The sequence below is a fragment of the Coffea arabica genome, chromosome 10c, assembly GCF_036785885.1.
Source record: "Coffea arabica cultivar ET-39 chromosome 10c, Coffea Arabica ET-39 HiFi, whole genome shotgun sequence".
NCBI lineage: Eukaryota > Viridiplantae > Streptophyta > Magnoliopsida > Gentianales > Rubiaceae > Coffea > Coffea arabica.
The window spans coordinates 13,942,657-13,960,635 of NC_092329.1; the positions used below are offsets into that span (position 1 = coordinate 13,942,657).

Genomic DNA, 17,979 nt, shown 5'->3' on the forward strand with positions numbered 1-17,979 from the left:
TGAGTCCAAATAAAGTCTAAATCGTTATTATTATTATTTTTTTTTATGAAAATCACTTACTGTAGGATCTATAGTGTTTTTTTTTTTAGTGGGGTCAATTCCAGGTAGGAGTTATGTTCAGGGATCTTAGGGTAATTAAGGCCGTGTTTAAATTACAAGTTTATGCGAAAAAATTCTCTCGACACATTTTCTAATCACCTTTCTATGTTATATACATCATATCGATATAGTATATCAAAAACTCCAAAAAACTTGCAATCCAAATGGACTCATAATTGCCTCCCGCAGGTAGCCCGACTAGTTCTATAGTCTAGTAGTTACCAATAGGTCCCATGATCGATCCCCGTGTATTATCTCATTGTATATACCTTGGAACAAGACTCTACATAGACTTAGGGAATTAGCTTGGCCAAAAAACCGGGATACCCTTAAATTAAAAAAAAAAGGACTTATAATTCCCAGCTTTCTTATTCTTGAAAAGGGTTTTCGTTTGTAGCACAAGTTCTGTTGATGGAATTTGTAGTAATGCCAAAGCGGAAGAAAAGGAGGCAGTGTCATTTGGTAATGGGCAAACTCTTACTGCCGAAATTGGTTCAAAAAAGACGGTAAAACTTAAAATGTTACATAAGAGAGTCGAGTCCATTGGAAAAGGCCAGATACTATACCCAGAAGAAAATCCAAGATGAGATTTATTACCAGAAATGTTCATTAATTAGTAGCATTTGATAAAAATTACTGTGTTGATGGAATGAGAAAACTAAAGAACTTTCAGGTCTTTGGAATCATTAGGTCATGCTAATATCTAATATATCACACGCTTAATGCAACCCTTTTTTTTTTTTTTTTATGATAAGGTAGACAAACATAACGAGAGTTTTAATGTTTAAGTTTCGTTCTTTATTATACTGATCCAATTTTTCAGCTCAGAAAATTCGAAGATTAGCCATCGTACAAGTATGTTAAAGCAATTTCTAAGAAACAAAGGCAAATACACAAATTAAATTATCCAGGCTACAGTAAAATGTGTGCTTAATGTTCAACAAAGAACTGTAATAGGTTCTCTTAAACATGTACATAATCCGATGAAACTATTTTTCTAATTTCAAGACACTTGGTGAATGCGAAAATCCGTGAAGATCATGTAATAGCATGAATGATCAGAAACCAATTCAAACAAAAGACTGTTCTTGTCTTATTTTCTTCACTCTTCGAAATTATGCGTAGAGTAACTTTGCCTTTCACATTCATTGACATTTTGGTAATTGAGAAAGAGCCATTGACCATCAACAACCATAAATAACACACACACACACATACACTACCTAAGGGAAATCCACAGTCCAACCCAAAAGGCATGCTGACTTTCAGACTACACTGAGGATCTTAAGTAGTACACACACACACCACTCACAATCGATGTGGGATAGAGAGAAAGAGCCATTGACCATAGAGGTCCTATTACGTTCATAAATTTCACCTGGACATTTGATTTCTTTTGTCTTTGGATATTTCAATTGGAGCAATTGGATATAGGCCTTGTAAACCATCAAGTTATGAATGACAAATATCAAAAGCAGTTTTTATTTGAAAAGCAAGATGCTCTGAAATTTGCTAATGTACACGAAACCAAACTTAATAAGGAAGGCTAGAACGAGATATGTTGCCAAAGAATTACTAGTTCTTTTGTCAGAAAGAAATGTTCTCTCACCTTTAATTTTTCTCTACTACTTTCTGCAGTTTTCTTGCTTCTCTCAGGTTTGTCAGCAGGTCCACGAGGAGGATCTCTTAATCAGAGGCTTCATTTGCTTGTCTTCTTCAAGAGAAATCATCCCCAAGTGTGAAGGATCCTCTAACATCATCTTTGCAACCAGATATCCGGCGATTGACCATGTCTGGAACTTTCTAGCTTGTTTACCAATATATCTACCAAGTTTGCCATCATAGTACTCAGGCCAACTGTCCTTGAGCAAACGGCTCTCAGCAAGATCAATTGCACGTCTAGCAATTTGTATTCGTCCGGTCTTGATGCATGCAGCCGTTAGCAACCACAAAAGCACTGTATATGACAGACAGAAAAGTTTTTCCATGTGTTAAGAAAAGAACTAGTTTAGGTGAAGGGCACATGAGGAAAAGCAGTAGAACAGTTTCGCAGCTTCAAAATGTCAATAAAGAAAATAATGAGAAGCCAGTGGATTGTATTTCTATCAGAAGGTGCAAAACAACATAGTGCTTCAGGTAAAAAATGAACTAAAATCGATCAAACCAGTGAGTTTTTAGTGTACTGTTATATTCTCTAAGAGATTAAAACTTCCACATAAAACCACCATACAAAAATGCCGAGTCGGCTCTTAACATGCTCACAGGGGATTAAAATGAAATTGCTGCTGTTCTCGTGGAAATATGACGATGAATTTAATATAATTCTCACGGCAAGTTTACCTTCAAAGTATTTATAGCAGGCAAGCAAAAAAGTAAGTTGGAATTAAATGAAGACAGAAAAGTGGAAGAACCTGGCCAAGATCCACCATTGTGGTAACTCCATCTTGTATTCTTTGGATCACAGCCAGTAACAATTCTCCACTCATGACTTTCTATTGCAGGATAACATATTTTCATAGGCATTTCCCCAACAAGCTCATCCCAACGAGCCTCTATAAGATCCATAATAGCAGCAGCTTGCTCAGCAGTAGCTAGACAAGATAAAATAGCAACACAATTTCCCAATGCAAACCATCTCATATCCATTCTTGCAGGACTAACATTGCCAATGAAATAACCACCACGTGTTGGCATAAAATCAAACACCCAATCTGAAATTGAATCTGGAATAACATTAAACTTATTTACTGCAGTATGCGAGTATTCTTCAGTTTTATAGCGATATATGTCATTTAATTGTTGGAAGTCAAGCCAGAAATAACTTCTCATGTGAAAGCTTAACGCATGCAAGCGCTTTACTATTCTCTCAATGAACTCTTTCCCTTCCGTGTCATGCTTCAACATCACCAAGGCACATCTCAGTGCCATAAAGAAGAGTGCTTGGATTTCAATAGGATAACCATAAATCCCCTGTAACATCAGAATAAATATATAAAGACCATGAAAAACGTATATTGCCATCAACTACTGTGAATAAAACAAATTAAATAAGTAGCTCTGTTACAGATGCAGAACAATTGAAAGAACAGCACCATGATAGTCTAATCCTTTTCAGTGAAAATTATCCTACATAATAATCAAAGTTGCACAGATGCCCATCTCTTTCTGTAGTATCTGGGTGTCTTCTAAATGTAATCAAAGGGGAAAACAGATGAAAGAAAAATATGAACATCTTAACAATGTAATATTTGTACAAATATCCTTTTACTTCTATTTAATAGCATACTTCCAATAAAGGATGTAGTGGCACCTATAATTAAGCCAAACAAAAATGCATCAAATCCAACTTTCAATAAGAAAAAAATATCCAATACTTGTCATCCCAAAGAAGGAAAAAAAAATGGCATCCAATTGAGGAGAACTAGGCAAGTGTGCTTTCTTCCCTTGACATTCCAATGCAGAACAAAACTGAATATCTTACAACAACAACGATCTCTAGAAGTCATTAATTCTGATAGCATATACTGGCTTATACAGTACTCTGGCTTGTAAATAGATTAAATAAAACCCAACAAATTTATTATTGCTAGTTTTAGACCAAGACAAAGGGCATCAACACAAGCCGCACTTCTTGAACCGAAAAGGATTTATGCATTGAAAAATCATACTTCTCAGCCATCACAAGACAAAAATGTTGGAAGGCATTCCAAAGCATCAAAATTTTTAGTGAATCCATTACTGAGTTGCAGCTGGTCATTGACCAAGTAAGTTCGTTGATTGAGTTACAAAACAAGATACAAAAATCATTAAACAATTCAGTATTGTTATTGAGGTGAATGGTATTCAATACTGCAATAAACGAATTGAAAGCGCGTGTTCATTATCTATCTGCATCTACTTTCACTCTGGAGAATTAATAGAACTGATTAAGTTCAGGACAGGTATAAAATACAGGATGATGAATTTACTATCGTATTTGCACATTGAGTTTTCGAGATAGGTATTCAGTTAGTAACATTTCATGATATAGAGAGTGAAAATTGTGTAGAGTATTAATATTGGATAAATATATGGAAACAAAACCTCAAAGAAGAGGATAGAAACCAGTAAAGCCAGAAGTGCTTAATGCAAAATTTTCTCCAAAGTTAGAATAGTATACAAGCATATCACTTTGTGAAGAAGCACTTCCATAAAGTATCAAGGATGTTGCAGAATTGGATTACTGGGTACTGTAAATTATTGGTCAAAGAAAACTTGAACATGCAGAACTAAAGAAAACACTGGAGAGAGAAAAACAGACAAGAAAAAAAGAAAGGAAAAAAAACCATTGTCATGACTTCCGGACTGCTGATCTACCCCTGAAGAGTTTTTCACTAACGGACTAATTAGAACCGCACACCTAGGTTTAAAACTGTTTTCTCAAAATGGCGCTTGTGAAAGGTGTCTAAAGTGGAGCTAAGAATAAAGCAGAAAATACATGCACAGAGATAACATTGTGTTCCACTTGACAAATGTTATACTCCCTCTGCCCCATTGTTAATGCCATGTTTCCCCTTCTTTTTTGTTCTCCCAAAATAAGGCTCTTCAAAGCCAACAAAACATTTTAGTTGCTTCCCAGTTTTGCACTTTGGAAAAGGTAACTGTTCTCACATCCCAAACTTCACTCATAATGAATGAATACAATGAATCAATGGGTCACATTATTCAATTTACCCCAAGCTAACTCATCTAGGTATAAAGATTAAACATCTCCATAAATAAGTGCAATTCCCCAGAAATGACTGTTATTTTGGGGCGGAGGCAGTAATACTTATCCGAATTGAGGTGGAAAAGTCAGACAAATGGAGTTATAGGGTGTGGTCTAAGCAAATTACATACTCATCACCATTAGATCTAGAATGCCCAAGAACATTATTTTTTTCCATTCATGATCGTTTGGATACAACAGGTATAAAAATAAATTGTCTTAATTTTTGCTATAGGTCATAATAAGTGGTTGAAAGTAAAACTTATATACATGCAAACTGGGAAATTCAACAATATCAGAGGACTATGTGTTCTATTCCTACATGAGCCTATATGTTTCTCAAATAAATCTAAACTGAGTGAACCATCATACTTAGGAACAATGCTCAAAGAGAACAGAAGAGATTAAAAAGAATATTGTTTCAAATTCCCTGTTCCAGAATGCAAAGCGTACATCCCAATGGTGAAAAACTCCCCTCTTTCACAAAAAGCCAGACCACCTTAAAGCAGATGCTGTTGTTTCTCTCTACCTTTCAGTAAACATTCTATCTTCACAAAAATATGGTATTTGTTTTTCATTCATGATCGGTTGGATTCAATAGGTAAATAAAAAATTGTCTTAAGTTTTACTATAGGCCATAATAAGTGGTCTACACATGCAAACTGGGAAATTCAACAATATCAGAGGACTATGTGTTCTATTCCTACATGAGCCTATATGTTTCTCAAATAAATCTAAACTGAGTGAACCATCATACTTAGGAACAAGGCTCAAAGAGAACAGAAGAGATTATAAAGAATATTGTTTCAAATTCTGTGTTCCAGAATGCAAAGCATACATCCCAATGGTGAAAAACTCCCCTCTTCCACAAAAAGCCAGACCACCTTAAAGCAGATGCTGTTGTTCCTCTCTACCTTTCAGTAAAAATTCTATCTTCACAAAATGGTATTTGATTCTAGCACTAGTCAATCAACCACAGCAAGGCCATCCCAGTGCCAAATTCATACAAAATCATTCAGAGAAGAATAGGAAAATTGAATCCAATGGAAATATAGCTGGATAGTTAGTGTTTTATATGCAAGTTTAGCAGTTATTTACATCGCTAATGGAAGTCATATTGCTCCAATATACATATTGTGTGCCAAACCAAATTGATTTAGCAACTCCAAAGCATGGATTGAATAAAAAGCATAAATACACATGGCAGCTTCAACAACAGTTGTAAACTAGCAACTATTCCTCGCAGTCAATCTTGACAATGCAATGCAAGCAGGATTGAGGTATAGCAAACACAACTGGTAACATGAATCCAAGCACCTCATGCACAATAAACCCAGATTCTCCAACAAAAGGCGAATATTTTGTCAAGCAACATTCAACATAAACCCACCTTCATATCCCCTTCTTTCTGTAAGTCTCACATGGCTACTACTACTTTAAGTAAACACTGAATTATCAAGTACAAGCAGGTGGCTAAACCCCAACATCAAGTGGAATCTTGCACTTAAAAAATAATTATTCACTTGAAACTCTTTCAAGAGAAACACCAGGACACATGCAATGCTGCTTGATGGTTTGACCATCCAATTGAGGCTAATGGAGGGAAGAAAGCCAAAAACGTGATGCTAATCTTCTGGATCCCAAACTAAAAAAGGCCTCCAAAACCACTAGATTATGCTGTTTTACTAGCAATGAACAAAAGCATGACTGCAGGCAACAGAAGACGATATATTACGAAATATCAATTGACATATTCATCATTATAGTTAGTTTTAGTTTCCTTGGGCTAAGAGAAAGAGCACTGCTATCCTTGGGCCAATGCAAAATACGCACTGCCTAATTGAGAATCTTTACCATAATTAATTCAGCTTGCAGCATTGGCACCGAAATATATCTCCTCATTCTAGCGAAGACAAACATCTCACCATCAGATTACTGTAATTTACCAGACAGAAGTGACTATATTAGAACTTATGGCATCATTTCTTTCGGTTCCTTTGAATTTGGTGATCTTTCTTTTCTAATTACAAAAAATTTTCACCAAAAGTAGGAGTAAGCAGGTTTTAGATTAGATAGACAATGCCCAAACAGCCAGTAGCATCATCATTCACAATGATAAGAAATCCCTAGATTCCAAGAAGTATCTAAGACAAGGATCTTACCATTCTTCTATCAATCATGGAGCATCCATCAGCACAAAGTAAAGTTGGAAAAGTATCAAATCCTTCAGACAAACACAAGCTCAATATAAGCCTCATCCCTTTTTGGCACTCCGGTGTTTCAGCCAGACTTAGGTCTCCAGTAGACTTAGTATACGCACGTAGAAGAATGATCCACCAAAATCCAGAGTCAACTGGAGCAACCCTTCCAATTGCACTCTCACCAAAATCAGCTACTATTGTATCTGTCTTACGATCTGGGTCGTGTAAAACTTTGAAACTAGCTGGCATGGCCCCTTCCCCAAGCTTAAATCTATCAATTCTTTTTTCCCAGCCTTGAAGCTGAAGTGTCTTCAATAGAAAATTCTTTACAATTTCAGGCTCACCATTCATTAAAAATGCCAGAGCACTTGGCACAAAGTCTCGTACAAAAACCTAAGCATAAAAAGTATTAACAAATCAACAGATGAACTCTACATAAGATCAATTAATCAAAGACACTATTTGACTCTCAAACTAAGAATTTAATGTCCAGCATTATATAAATCACAGAATAAAAAATGCGTATGAGTTTCAAACATTTAGCCAATAGCAGCATCTGACAGCTGCAATTCAACTAGTAGGATATCCCAGCACAAGTGAAATACCACCATATTGATAAATCAACAGCAAAGAACAAATCAAAGCATAGAAACTTCACCTGGTCATAGTTTAAAACCTCCTCAGAGGCATGATCATATGCAGCGATTGTGCCAACAGGTTGGTCACGGAAAAACACCAAAGATCTGCGGAGAGCTTCCCAAGCATCAGCAACCATAGGGTGGGGCTCAAAGGAATTCCTCGCAGATGAAACCGGAGTGTCTAACGCAGACCGGCCTGGTGAATAAGCTGTTTCATATGCATCTAACGCTCTAGATAAACCAATAGACAACTCACTCAGTGATCTCTCATCAAAGGATCTCTGCCTTTCTATGTTTAATCTGGGTTTATCTGGCTTATCAAGAAGCTTTGAGAGATCATAATCATCCATTTCCGAGATAGAACAATGCGAGCTAACATTCCTAAGTTGATATTCTCTAACACACTCCATGCTAAACCCTCAGACCTTCAACCCAAAAAGTGCTCTGCACTGAAAATCAATCTTCAGTTACAGACAAAAACAAAAACAAAATCACACAATTCAAAACAGAAAGATCGACATAAATATCTTATATATGACATAGAACTAATAACCTTTACTATTCAAGCCAAAAATACATTGCATTAAAAAGGATGTATTTTCAGAGGAAGGAGATGCATGGAAATACAAATGCACCTTGTAATATATGTAAGCATATATAAAGTCAAACGCTACAAAACATTATGCATAAAAAAACCCCCAAATGAGACTTAAAAAATGTAAAAAGTCAAGTGAACTACCAGGGCAAAAACCATCTTACTCCTTACCTAATCTTCATTTTCTTTAACCCTTCATCCTTTCTTATAAACATACGTGAGAAGAGTAAAAGTAACATAGAAAGAAGCAACCTAACTACCAAAATCAAATAATCTTGTCCCAGAAATAAGGTGGTTAGTACTAATTTTGAATTCTTGTCTGATTAGTAAATTAATCATTTTACTTTCCGTATTGAAAGAAAAAAATGCCAGCTAGTATTTTTACGTAAATTAAGACAGTCTAAACTAGGAAAATGATTCTCACTAAAAAGATCAATCCCAGGGTTTAAAACACAAGTTGCATAGCATTACCAAAATCCTACATAAATGGAAAAGCAAACAGTTACCAAAAAACGAGAAATTTCAAATTCCAAGATCCCAGTAAAACTAAATAATAATGCATAAAGCAACATTGGAAAAAGAAGTTTCAAACAAAAGGGTCTAAGAAAAAATTAACCAATCAGCAAAAGACAAATCAGATCTAAATCTCTTTCCTAAGAACACCAGTGAAGAGATAAAGAGAGACATGGAGAGGGAGAGAGGAGAGAGGAAGAGACCTCAAAAGGGGCGAGACAGAATAATAGGGAGTCCGATATTCCGGCGAGAAATGGGTCCGAGGGCCGGCGAGACTGCCGGAGGGGAGAAGAACAAGGGGGAAAAGACAGAGAGACAAAGAGGAGTGAAAAGTGGAAGAAGAGAGGAAAAAAAAGAGCACCTTGGCGGAAGCTGGTATTTATAGGCAAAAATGGGAAGAAAATGAACGAAAAAAATGAAACAAAAGAAATGCCAACTGTGTATTGTCCGTTTGCCATTTGGGCAGGGGCACCAACCAGGGGACCGTTACTCGAGCAAGATTACAGACTTTGCTTGGGTTAGGTGGGCGTTAACTACTGTACAATAGTACATCTTTGGTAAGAAGACTTACCGGTTTTAGCCGGTTATGGATAATTTTGTTATAGCTGTGTTTTTATTTGATAGGCTTCTTATTGTAAATTGGATAGGCTTCTTATTTGTCCCTATTTCTCTTTGAGGAAAAAATTGTACTTAGAGAGACACGTGGAACTAGCATGCCCATGTGATGAGAGAGATTTACTTTCCAATGACACTTTTATTATGAACATGAATTATGTAAATGTGGGTAGAATTGCAAGAGTATAAGATTTTCATATATGGCAGTGGAGATATATACAAGTTGACATTTGACAAATATATATATATATATGTTAGAGGAGATTTTAAGTTGATTTTGAGTATCATACTTTTAAGTTAAATTTGCCGTTAGATGGTTAAATAAGCATTTAACTTTAATATTTAAGCCACTATATTCATTGTGGCATGCATGTTGAAGGACTGATACTGTGAAGATATAGAATTTTTTATATGTTTAGCGTTTGATAAAAAAAAAAAAAACTTAAATTAGTCCCTTTTTGGAAAAGGTTGTATCTTGTGTACTTAAAAAAAAAAAAAAAAGATAACACAGAGTGCTTATATCAATACAAAATCCTATTGATTTGAAAATTTTACAAAAACGAACGTCCTATAGTTTGCCATATTTATGCATATTATTATTTGACAATGTATCTTTCATAATTTATTTCAGTCTTTCCTTTTAAGAATCTTAATTATATAGCTGACGTGGATTGGATTTGACTTTTGATGTTTTTATAGAATCCTAATGATTTTAACATTTCATAACCTACTTTATTTCAACCTCAAAGCTATTTAAATTTGATATATGTCCTTGTATCAAATTACTTCTTTCTTCTTAATATTGTTATGATAATTGTCAAAGTGGAAGAAAATCACCACAGAGAGAGAGAGAGAGAGAGAGAGAGAGAGAGAGAGAGAGAGAAACAATATTGATCATCGATTTGAAAATATTTCGAGGATTACATACTAGGATGTTTTATTGTATGGGGTTATTTATAACATATCAATTTATTAAAAAAATGTATATCATATCAATTAAATAAATATAAACAGGAATACCAAATGCTTTCTGAAGGAAAAGAGATATTGATCATTATGCTAAATATTGGATGCATCTAGATATCAAAGAACATTTAACTGTTAGTTCTTGTTTCATATTGTTGTTAAGCAACCACCATAATAATGTTATTACTTCATGTCATGCCATTCTATTATATTCTCTCTAAATTGAACTGTATCAACAATATGTATTAAAAATATGAATAAACAATATTTATTTTTTGTTTAATTACGCAACTTTTTGTCCCCTAGAATTGCTTCCTTTTCAAATATGTACATTTCTTTCTTTCTTTGCCATTAGCCCCATCTATTATTGTTAGAAAATTGGTTTAATTCTTTTAGGTAGGTTTCTTAATTTGTATGAAAGTAACTAGTTTTTTACTTGGTTTTAGTTACTTGAAATAGTAGTCAAAGAATTTTCTATTTTGTTTAGTATTTAAAATTATTTCCTATTCGGTACAAGTCTAGAAATCAACACTGATTTCCCGTTGTTATTTGGGTATTGACCAAATAATGTTCCTTATAAATAGTTGGATTGATATACTACAAAGAAACACACAAGGGACATACAAGAGTACACAAGGGTGACATGTAACCTTATATATGGGGTGTGAAAGACGGTTCTTGAGAGATGAGAGATGGTATACAAGGGTTGGACTTGAATTCAAATTGTATTTTTATATATGGTTTTTCTCTCATAATAAAGAACGGGTTTCTCTTCGTGAATGTAGATTCAATGATAGAGTCGAACTACGTTAAATATTGTGTATCATTAATCTTTTATGCTTGTGACTTATTTGTCATTAAATTGTTATATAATTGATATCTCAATAATTATGTGTTCCACGCGTGAATCCTAATAAGTGGTATCAGAATTTGGTTGCGAGACTAGACTGCTCACGGACACTTGAGCCCCAACAAACTGGTATCAGAGTGAGGTTCATAGTTAGATCCTGGTTAACTATTAAGATCAAGTGGATTGATAGTTGTTACTAATTTAATAATTTAATAAGTAGTATTCTTGTTTCAATGATTTGGCAAAAAGCATTGATGGTGAAGAATGAGAAGTCGAAAAGCATAGAGACATTTAACGGTGTATTTAAGCAGGTGATTCAAGAATCAAGAAAAAAATGGAGTCCAATGTTAATTTTAAACGTGAATTGGTAGAGACTTTCTCATACCTCTAGTGGTTGATACTTCATCTCGGTGATTTTTAGATTTTGGTTATACTTTTTGGGTGGTGTGGCATGTGTTTCAAAGAACAAAGAAATCTAATTTTCATGCGCCAGAAGATTTTGACAGTTACGAGTTTTTCATTTTATGTGAAGTCTTGAAAACCACACGTGATAAGATAATCCTGAGAATAGGAAGAAGTATGGTAATTTTACCGCTTGATTACCTCAATTATTAGGGTTAGAACTCAAAGAAGGGGATCTCGGATTGCAAGTGGTGGTGAGAAGAAATCTTGCAAATTGTGACAGTAAATTGAGGCATCTTTTCGCAAGTCAACAGAAGGTTATATTCGGGGTAACTACACATGTCCATTTGCTGATTAAATCAATTTGGTATCAGAAATGTAATGATTCGAGTGTGTAGTTCGGTACCATATTATTTGATTGTTGAAGGCAAATGTTTGCTAAAAGAAATTTTCACAAAGGTAAAGATTTATTAGGAAATTAGTTTAATTTCTTTTAGACAGGTTTCTTAATTTGTGTGGAAGTAACTAGTTTCCTATTGGTTTTAGTTACTTGAAATAGTAGTCAAGAAATTTCCTATTTTGTTGAGAATTTAGAAGTTATTTCTTATTCTGTACAAGTCTAGGAATTAATGCTGGTTTCTTGTTGTTATTTAGGTTTTGGCCAAATAATATTCCCTATAAATAGGTGGGTTGATATACTATAAAGAGACACGCAAGGCACACATAAGAGACACACAAGAGCAACATATAACCTTATATATGGGGTATGAGAGAGGGTTCTTGAGAAATGAGCGATGGTATACAAGGGTTGGTTTGGGTTCAAATTGTATTCTTGTATAGAGTTTACTCTCATGATAAAGAATGAGTTTCTCTCCATGGATATAGGTTCAATGATAGAATTGATGCTTGTGATAATTTAAATATTGTGTATCATTTTATCTTTCATGCTTGTGATTTATTTATCATTAAATTGTTATGTATTTGATGTCCCAATAATCATGTGTTCCACGCTTGGATCCTAACAATTATGCTAATATATATGAACTTGAAAGTTTTAAGAAAACTTGAGAAAAGAAAAAACGTAAAATAGGATCATTATACTTATCATTCTTTACATACTTGGATTACTTTAATCGATATATTTTAAAATAGCCTTTCACCCGGCTTATTCCAACCTATTTTTAGTTTTCCAAATAGCTCTTGAATTTTTTCAGCTAAATAGAGAATAATCTTCAAGATTTAAATGATAAATAGCAAATTCAGTTGCTCATGTGCAAAATTTCACAACTTTAACTTTTCTAGTTAGTGGGTCCCTTGTGACTAATAAAATTAAATAAATGACTTAACATGAAAGTTGGTGGCTTTTTTTTTATTTCAGAGTTGAATAAATAGGTGATATAAGATAAAGGATTCATTGGAAAAATCTCTTAATCAACTTTTTTTTTTCTTCTCTTGAATATAAAATTTTCACAAACCCCAAAAATACTGTGATTAATTTAACTAGACACTTGTAAAAGAAGTTGTTAACATTTGAAGAAACTCCATGAACTAGATTATTGTGGTAAAATTAGATGGAAAATAAACTTAAAATAAAAGAAAAAATAATTATGGTGATATCAAATAGTTTTAGCTTAAGTAACTATTTGTTTTTTCAAAGGATACTTTAACCTTATGAAAAGGTGAGCAAAGAGGAGGGTTTAACATTTTGGTAATGAACCATGGATCTCAAAGTTATCTAATTAATGTAAATACTAATTTAGTCAGGTTTAAATCAAGTAGTACAATCTGTATAATGGCGGATAAAGATTTATAAAGTTTCATGTTATTACATAAATATTTGTTTTTTGTTTGGTTAAATATTTCATTTTTTTTTTGGTTAAAGAATGTTGATCCATAAGTTTGGACTGAAGAAATCTAGTTCCTTACGTTGTATTGAATAAGTGTAACTCTAAATAAATGGTGCTTTGAAAATGTTTCAACTTGATTTATTTATTTATTCTTTTTATGGATTAAAGAATAAAATCTATATAGTAATCTGAAATGAATAGTATTGAAGTCCGAGTGTTACCGGGTATAGCCGGTGGGTGAAGGAAAGGGATGAGTAACGTTTTCCGTGATGGAGTTACTTCCCGGAAATTGCCGGTGTCCAACGTGGACAAAACGACGCAGTTCTGACACAGTCTTCTGATTTAAACAGCTTTTCTGTGCTGTAGCTGCTGTTATCCGAGAAGACTTGTTGGAAATGGGAGGATTTTCCTCTGCCATTTCTTCCTCTTTTTCCTTTATACCATTCGTCTTCTTCCACTTTTCTTACATGTCTCCCCTCATGGTCATGGCTGTCCCTTTTGGACCTTCACTTGAAGAATATGGATAAGATTTGTAGGCCAAATATTTACATTTATTCTAGTCAAAATTTAGGTATAGTGAGATTTAAAAAAAAATGATGTTGAATTTATTTAGTTCTAAATATTCAAGAATAATGTAACGTTTATTTTACTAGACAAACAAAAAATATGATGACCCACTCCAGTTAAATGGGCATAGGGTTCTATTCTATTTACAAAGATGGTTAAAAATAAATTCATACGCAAATTAAATAGATAGACACGCACATAAACATATGTGATTTAAAGTTTTTTTAGATTAAAAGAATTCCTATTAATTCATGTCAATATAGAATGTGTAAAAGATATTTAAATATTGGATCAATGATTTTGAGATTTATAATATGTTAATATGTGATTAGTCTTTCCTTCATTGATATTGCACATTAATGGATCTAAATGTATGTCCTTTCATCTCAATTTGAACTTAAATTCCAAAATATTGCATATGTGACATGCGTCCAAACTTATTAATAATCACACCGTCACTATAAAAATGGTCAATTCTTTAATCTAATGGAGTATTAATTGTTATATTTTGGTGCTTATGTTAGTTCTTCGTCTCAAAAATCAAAATGTCTCTATTCCATTGGGGGAAACTCTTTTAATATAGTCCAATGATAAATTATTAATGAAATTAAGAGAATGATAGTATGCTATAGGGTAAAAAATAAAAAAGCCCCATGTGGTAAGCCTAATACACAGAAAAGCTCCCTATGGTTTCAAAATATACAATACGACATCTCATACTTTAAACTAAATTATAAAGGTGACGGAATCCGTTAAATTTAACAGAAATGACTTATTGGAACCTAAAAAAATTTTTTTATGACTAATTTTTATCAAATATACCTATTCTATCCCTTAACCTTCAATTCTCTCTACTTAGAGACTAAAACAAATGATTTTTTTGAGCTGTTTTTTGCTTAATTATATCTGTGTATTTTGGTCATTTTGTCCATTTCCGTTAAGTTTAACGGATTCCATCACCTTTACAATTTAGTTCAAAGCATGAGGAGTCGTGTTGTATATTTTGAAACCATGGGGGGCTTTTTTGTGTATTAGGTTAACCACAGGAGACTTTTTTGTTTTTTACCCTATGCTATAACCTTAGAATCTTGTCACTTTATATTTTGTCGTAAGACGGTAACGCTATATATTAGGTCAATTTGGATATATTATTCATACGTTTTTTGGGTCAAAGTATTGCTTCGGATATATTACTCATATGGCGTGAGTAATAAATAGTACTCTCTCAGTTCCAAAATTTTGATTATACTTTAGAAATTCAACTTTTTATCAATAGAGTGTTTTGATTGTGATATTTGAACTTTTCTTTCTAATCTCACCCCAGAAATTTCAAATTTTGATTTTGAATGTAACATGCATTTGATCAACGATTGGGAATGCATTCATGGGACCTCAAAATATCCTAGAAATCAGTTGACATGGAGGAATAAAAAATGTATATATTTTTTTTAAAAAAAGGTAGCTCACAATTGCCAATAAGTAAGAGATTAGCAGTTGGCTATTCGAGTAATGCTCATATTCCAACTGTAAGCATCAGAATCTGAGATCCAAACAACTAATACGCCACCAACCAAAAAGTCTTTTGTCCGTCCTTCTTGCAATTCAACTATTTTGGAATCAAAACTACAAGAAGAAATTTGTATAGTTCTCAATAAAGAAAGTGAGAAATCTTTATAGTTTTTGTCGCCCTCAAACCCAATAATAAAACACAAGGTGACTGTTGCTTTGGAGGCTGGCATTTTGTATTCAATTTTGAAGGACTTGGTTAGGTGAGATGTTGGAATGGACCATTCCAGTATAACATAGTTGTTCTTGATATCTGTCTCCTCTCCAACCTCCTCCTACCTTACCCGGAATTGAATTCTTCCCTCATTTAAAGGCAAAGTTCAATGACCAAACTTTGTCCAAAAAGTAAAATTTGAATTTGGCACTCGTACGAAGTGTATATATATATAAAGAGAATTATTGGCCTAAATAAATTTTGACCCTCATAAAGTCACGAATTTCATAGCATAACTGCAACTATTATTGTTGCGTATTGTTTTAAAAATGTAAGGCCATTAAATTTTGGGCTAAAATTGAAAACTTTTAAATGGATAAAACATAAGTTTGTATTTCAAATTTGGGAAAATGACATGTTTCATCCCTCACATTTCATAAAAATATTCTTTTCGTCCATCACTTTTAAAATGAAGCAAATTCGTCCTTGACATTTAAAAATTAAAGTTATTACATCCTTGAACTTAATTTTTAATCTGAATCAAACTATTCAATAATCTAGTAATAAATTTTGAAAATAGAATTGATAGATCATTCGGTCAACTTCATCATATTCACATGACATTTATTAAACCAAAAAAATAAAAATTATAACATAAAAGGCCATTCTTTGTCTTGGAATAATAGAGTTTTTTTTTTGATAAATCTTTTCATGCACCGTTAGTATATCTGATTGCGAATTTAGATGTGTATCATAAATATAAAATTTGGTGTTTAAATTTAAATTAAAATGATATGACGGTACATAAAACCGTCAGTGTATACAATGATAATGTAGAAAAGATTAATCTTTCTTTTTTATGTTATAATTTTTTATTTTTTCTTTTTAGGTTCATTAAATTTCATATGAATATCAAGTTTAGTTAACCAAGTGATCTACCAATTATACCTCCAAAATTTGTAATAAGGTTGATTGGTGGTTTGATTCAGATTGAAATTTGGGTTCAGGGATGTAATAATTTCAGTTTTTAAATGTCAAGGACGAAATTGCTTCATTTTAAAAGTGAGGGACGAAAGGAATATTTTTGTGAAATGTAAAGGATGAAACCGATCAATTTCCCTTCAAATTTTTGTGAGGGTAAAAAGTATCTAAGAGTCAATGAAGTAATTAAGTTGATTGAAGGCCTTTCAAGATTTTGTTTACTTTTTTTTTTTTTATGAATACTTCATACCTCATTAGACAGACACTTGATGATAAGGATTAATCATAGGCTACAATATTTTGTGTGGCTAGCAGCTGAAACTTTGACATGTCTAAGTGACAAGTAAATGTCACCAAATGGTTGGAATGCAATGTAGCAATTACATGAGTTTGGTGCAATCATTGGAAACCAATGGACAAAAGAATGAGGAGAAAGGGTTGTATTATGGAGTTATGGTATCCCACCATCAGGAGTGTCAAATGGAAGCCTTCAAAATCAAATGCATGGAACGGATATATATGCTTGTAAAGATGGATAAGTGAGTTGTGGAAAGGAAGAGAAGGACTTGACGAGAAGTTCTTGATTTTCCTTTATTCATCACCTCATACATTTGCCTAGCTTGAATCATATATCAATCATATCATTCAACCCTGGCAATGCACTTCATTAATGGCGTTGAAAATACCTAACAGTCTCATCTCCTCGATGCCCTTGAGGCACAAGTCATAGGGCACAGCACAGTGATAGCTACATGTGCCAGTTGAATTGTGGTTTCTAGATGTGCAAAAAAAAAAATTTTTTTTTGTGGTTTCTAGAGAATATATAATCAAATTAACACTTTTTATGAAGTTCTAAATCATTTTAAACCTTCTAATGTATTTTTCATTCTTCATTTTATTCTTTTATATGAAAAAGAACTCGACGGAGCATCCTAGGTAGTATTTTCTTGGCCTCTAAAATTTGTAGCACTAGAATATTGTTTATTGTTTTAGGGGTTTTTCCAAGTATCACTCTTTTGGTGGTTCTAAAAAGTTTGCGGGACGCAAGAATTGGTCCTATGTCCATGTGTTCGGTAAGGAATGTTTAAGTATTGTCTCTACGGTATGCTGCGCAAGTTTCACATTTCATGTAAGTGGCAACTATGACAAGGACCACATGGTTCTTCATATATAGTAGTCTTTGAATGATAACATTAAGTTGAAGTCCGCTAACACAAGGTTGCTCGATTTGACAAGAA

General features: G+C 33.4%; 1 protein-coding gene across 2 annotated transcripts; it reads right to left on the reverse strand.

The window, feature by feature from the left end:
* Nucleotides 1-1,551: 1,551 nt before the first annotated feature.
* Nucleotides 1,552-9,155, reverse strand: LOC113714619 (probable alkaline/neutral invertase D). 2 transcript variants are annotated; one of them, XM_072069263.1, is made up of 5 exons: nt 8,997-9,155; nt 7,706-8,134; nt 7,009-7,440; nt 2,511-3,069; nt 1,552-2,056 (listed from the first exon to the last, which is right to left on the reverse strand). In XM_072069263.1, exons 2-5 carry the CDS (start codon nt 8,093-8,095, stop codon nt 1,761-1,763), a joined length of 1,677 nt encoding a protein of 558 aa, XP_071925364.1. In that variant the 5' UTR covers nt 8,096-8,134; nt 8,997-9,155; the 3' UTR covers nt 1,552-1,760. The 2 variants fall into 2 exon arrangements, with proteins under 2 accessions (XP_071925364.1, XP_071925365.1); XM_072069264.1 differs by having other exon boundaries at nt 7,706-8,129; nt 8,997-9,154.
* Between the last annotated feature and the right edge of the window lie 8,824 nt (nt 9,156-17,979).

Excerpts from the sequence above, each read along its gene's own strand:
- LOC113714619 (XM_072069263.1), bottom strand. The coding sequence starts at position 8,095 with ATGGAGTGTGTTAGAGAATATCAACTTAGGAATGTTAGCTCGCATTGT. Across the intron at positions 7,441-7,705 it reads AGGTTTTAAACTATGACCAG|GTTTTTGTACGAGACTTTGT; the intron begins GTGAAGTTTCTA and ends TTTTATGCTTAG. Across the intron at positions 2,057-2,510 it reads CAATGGTGGATCTTGGCCAG|TGCTTTTGTGGTTGCTAACG; the intron begins GTTCTTCCACTT and ends TGTCATATACAG.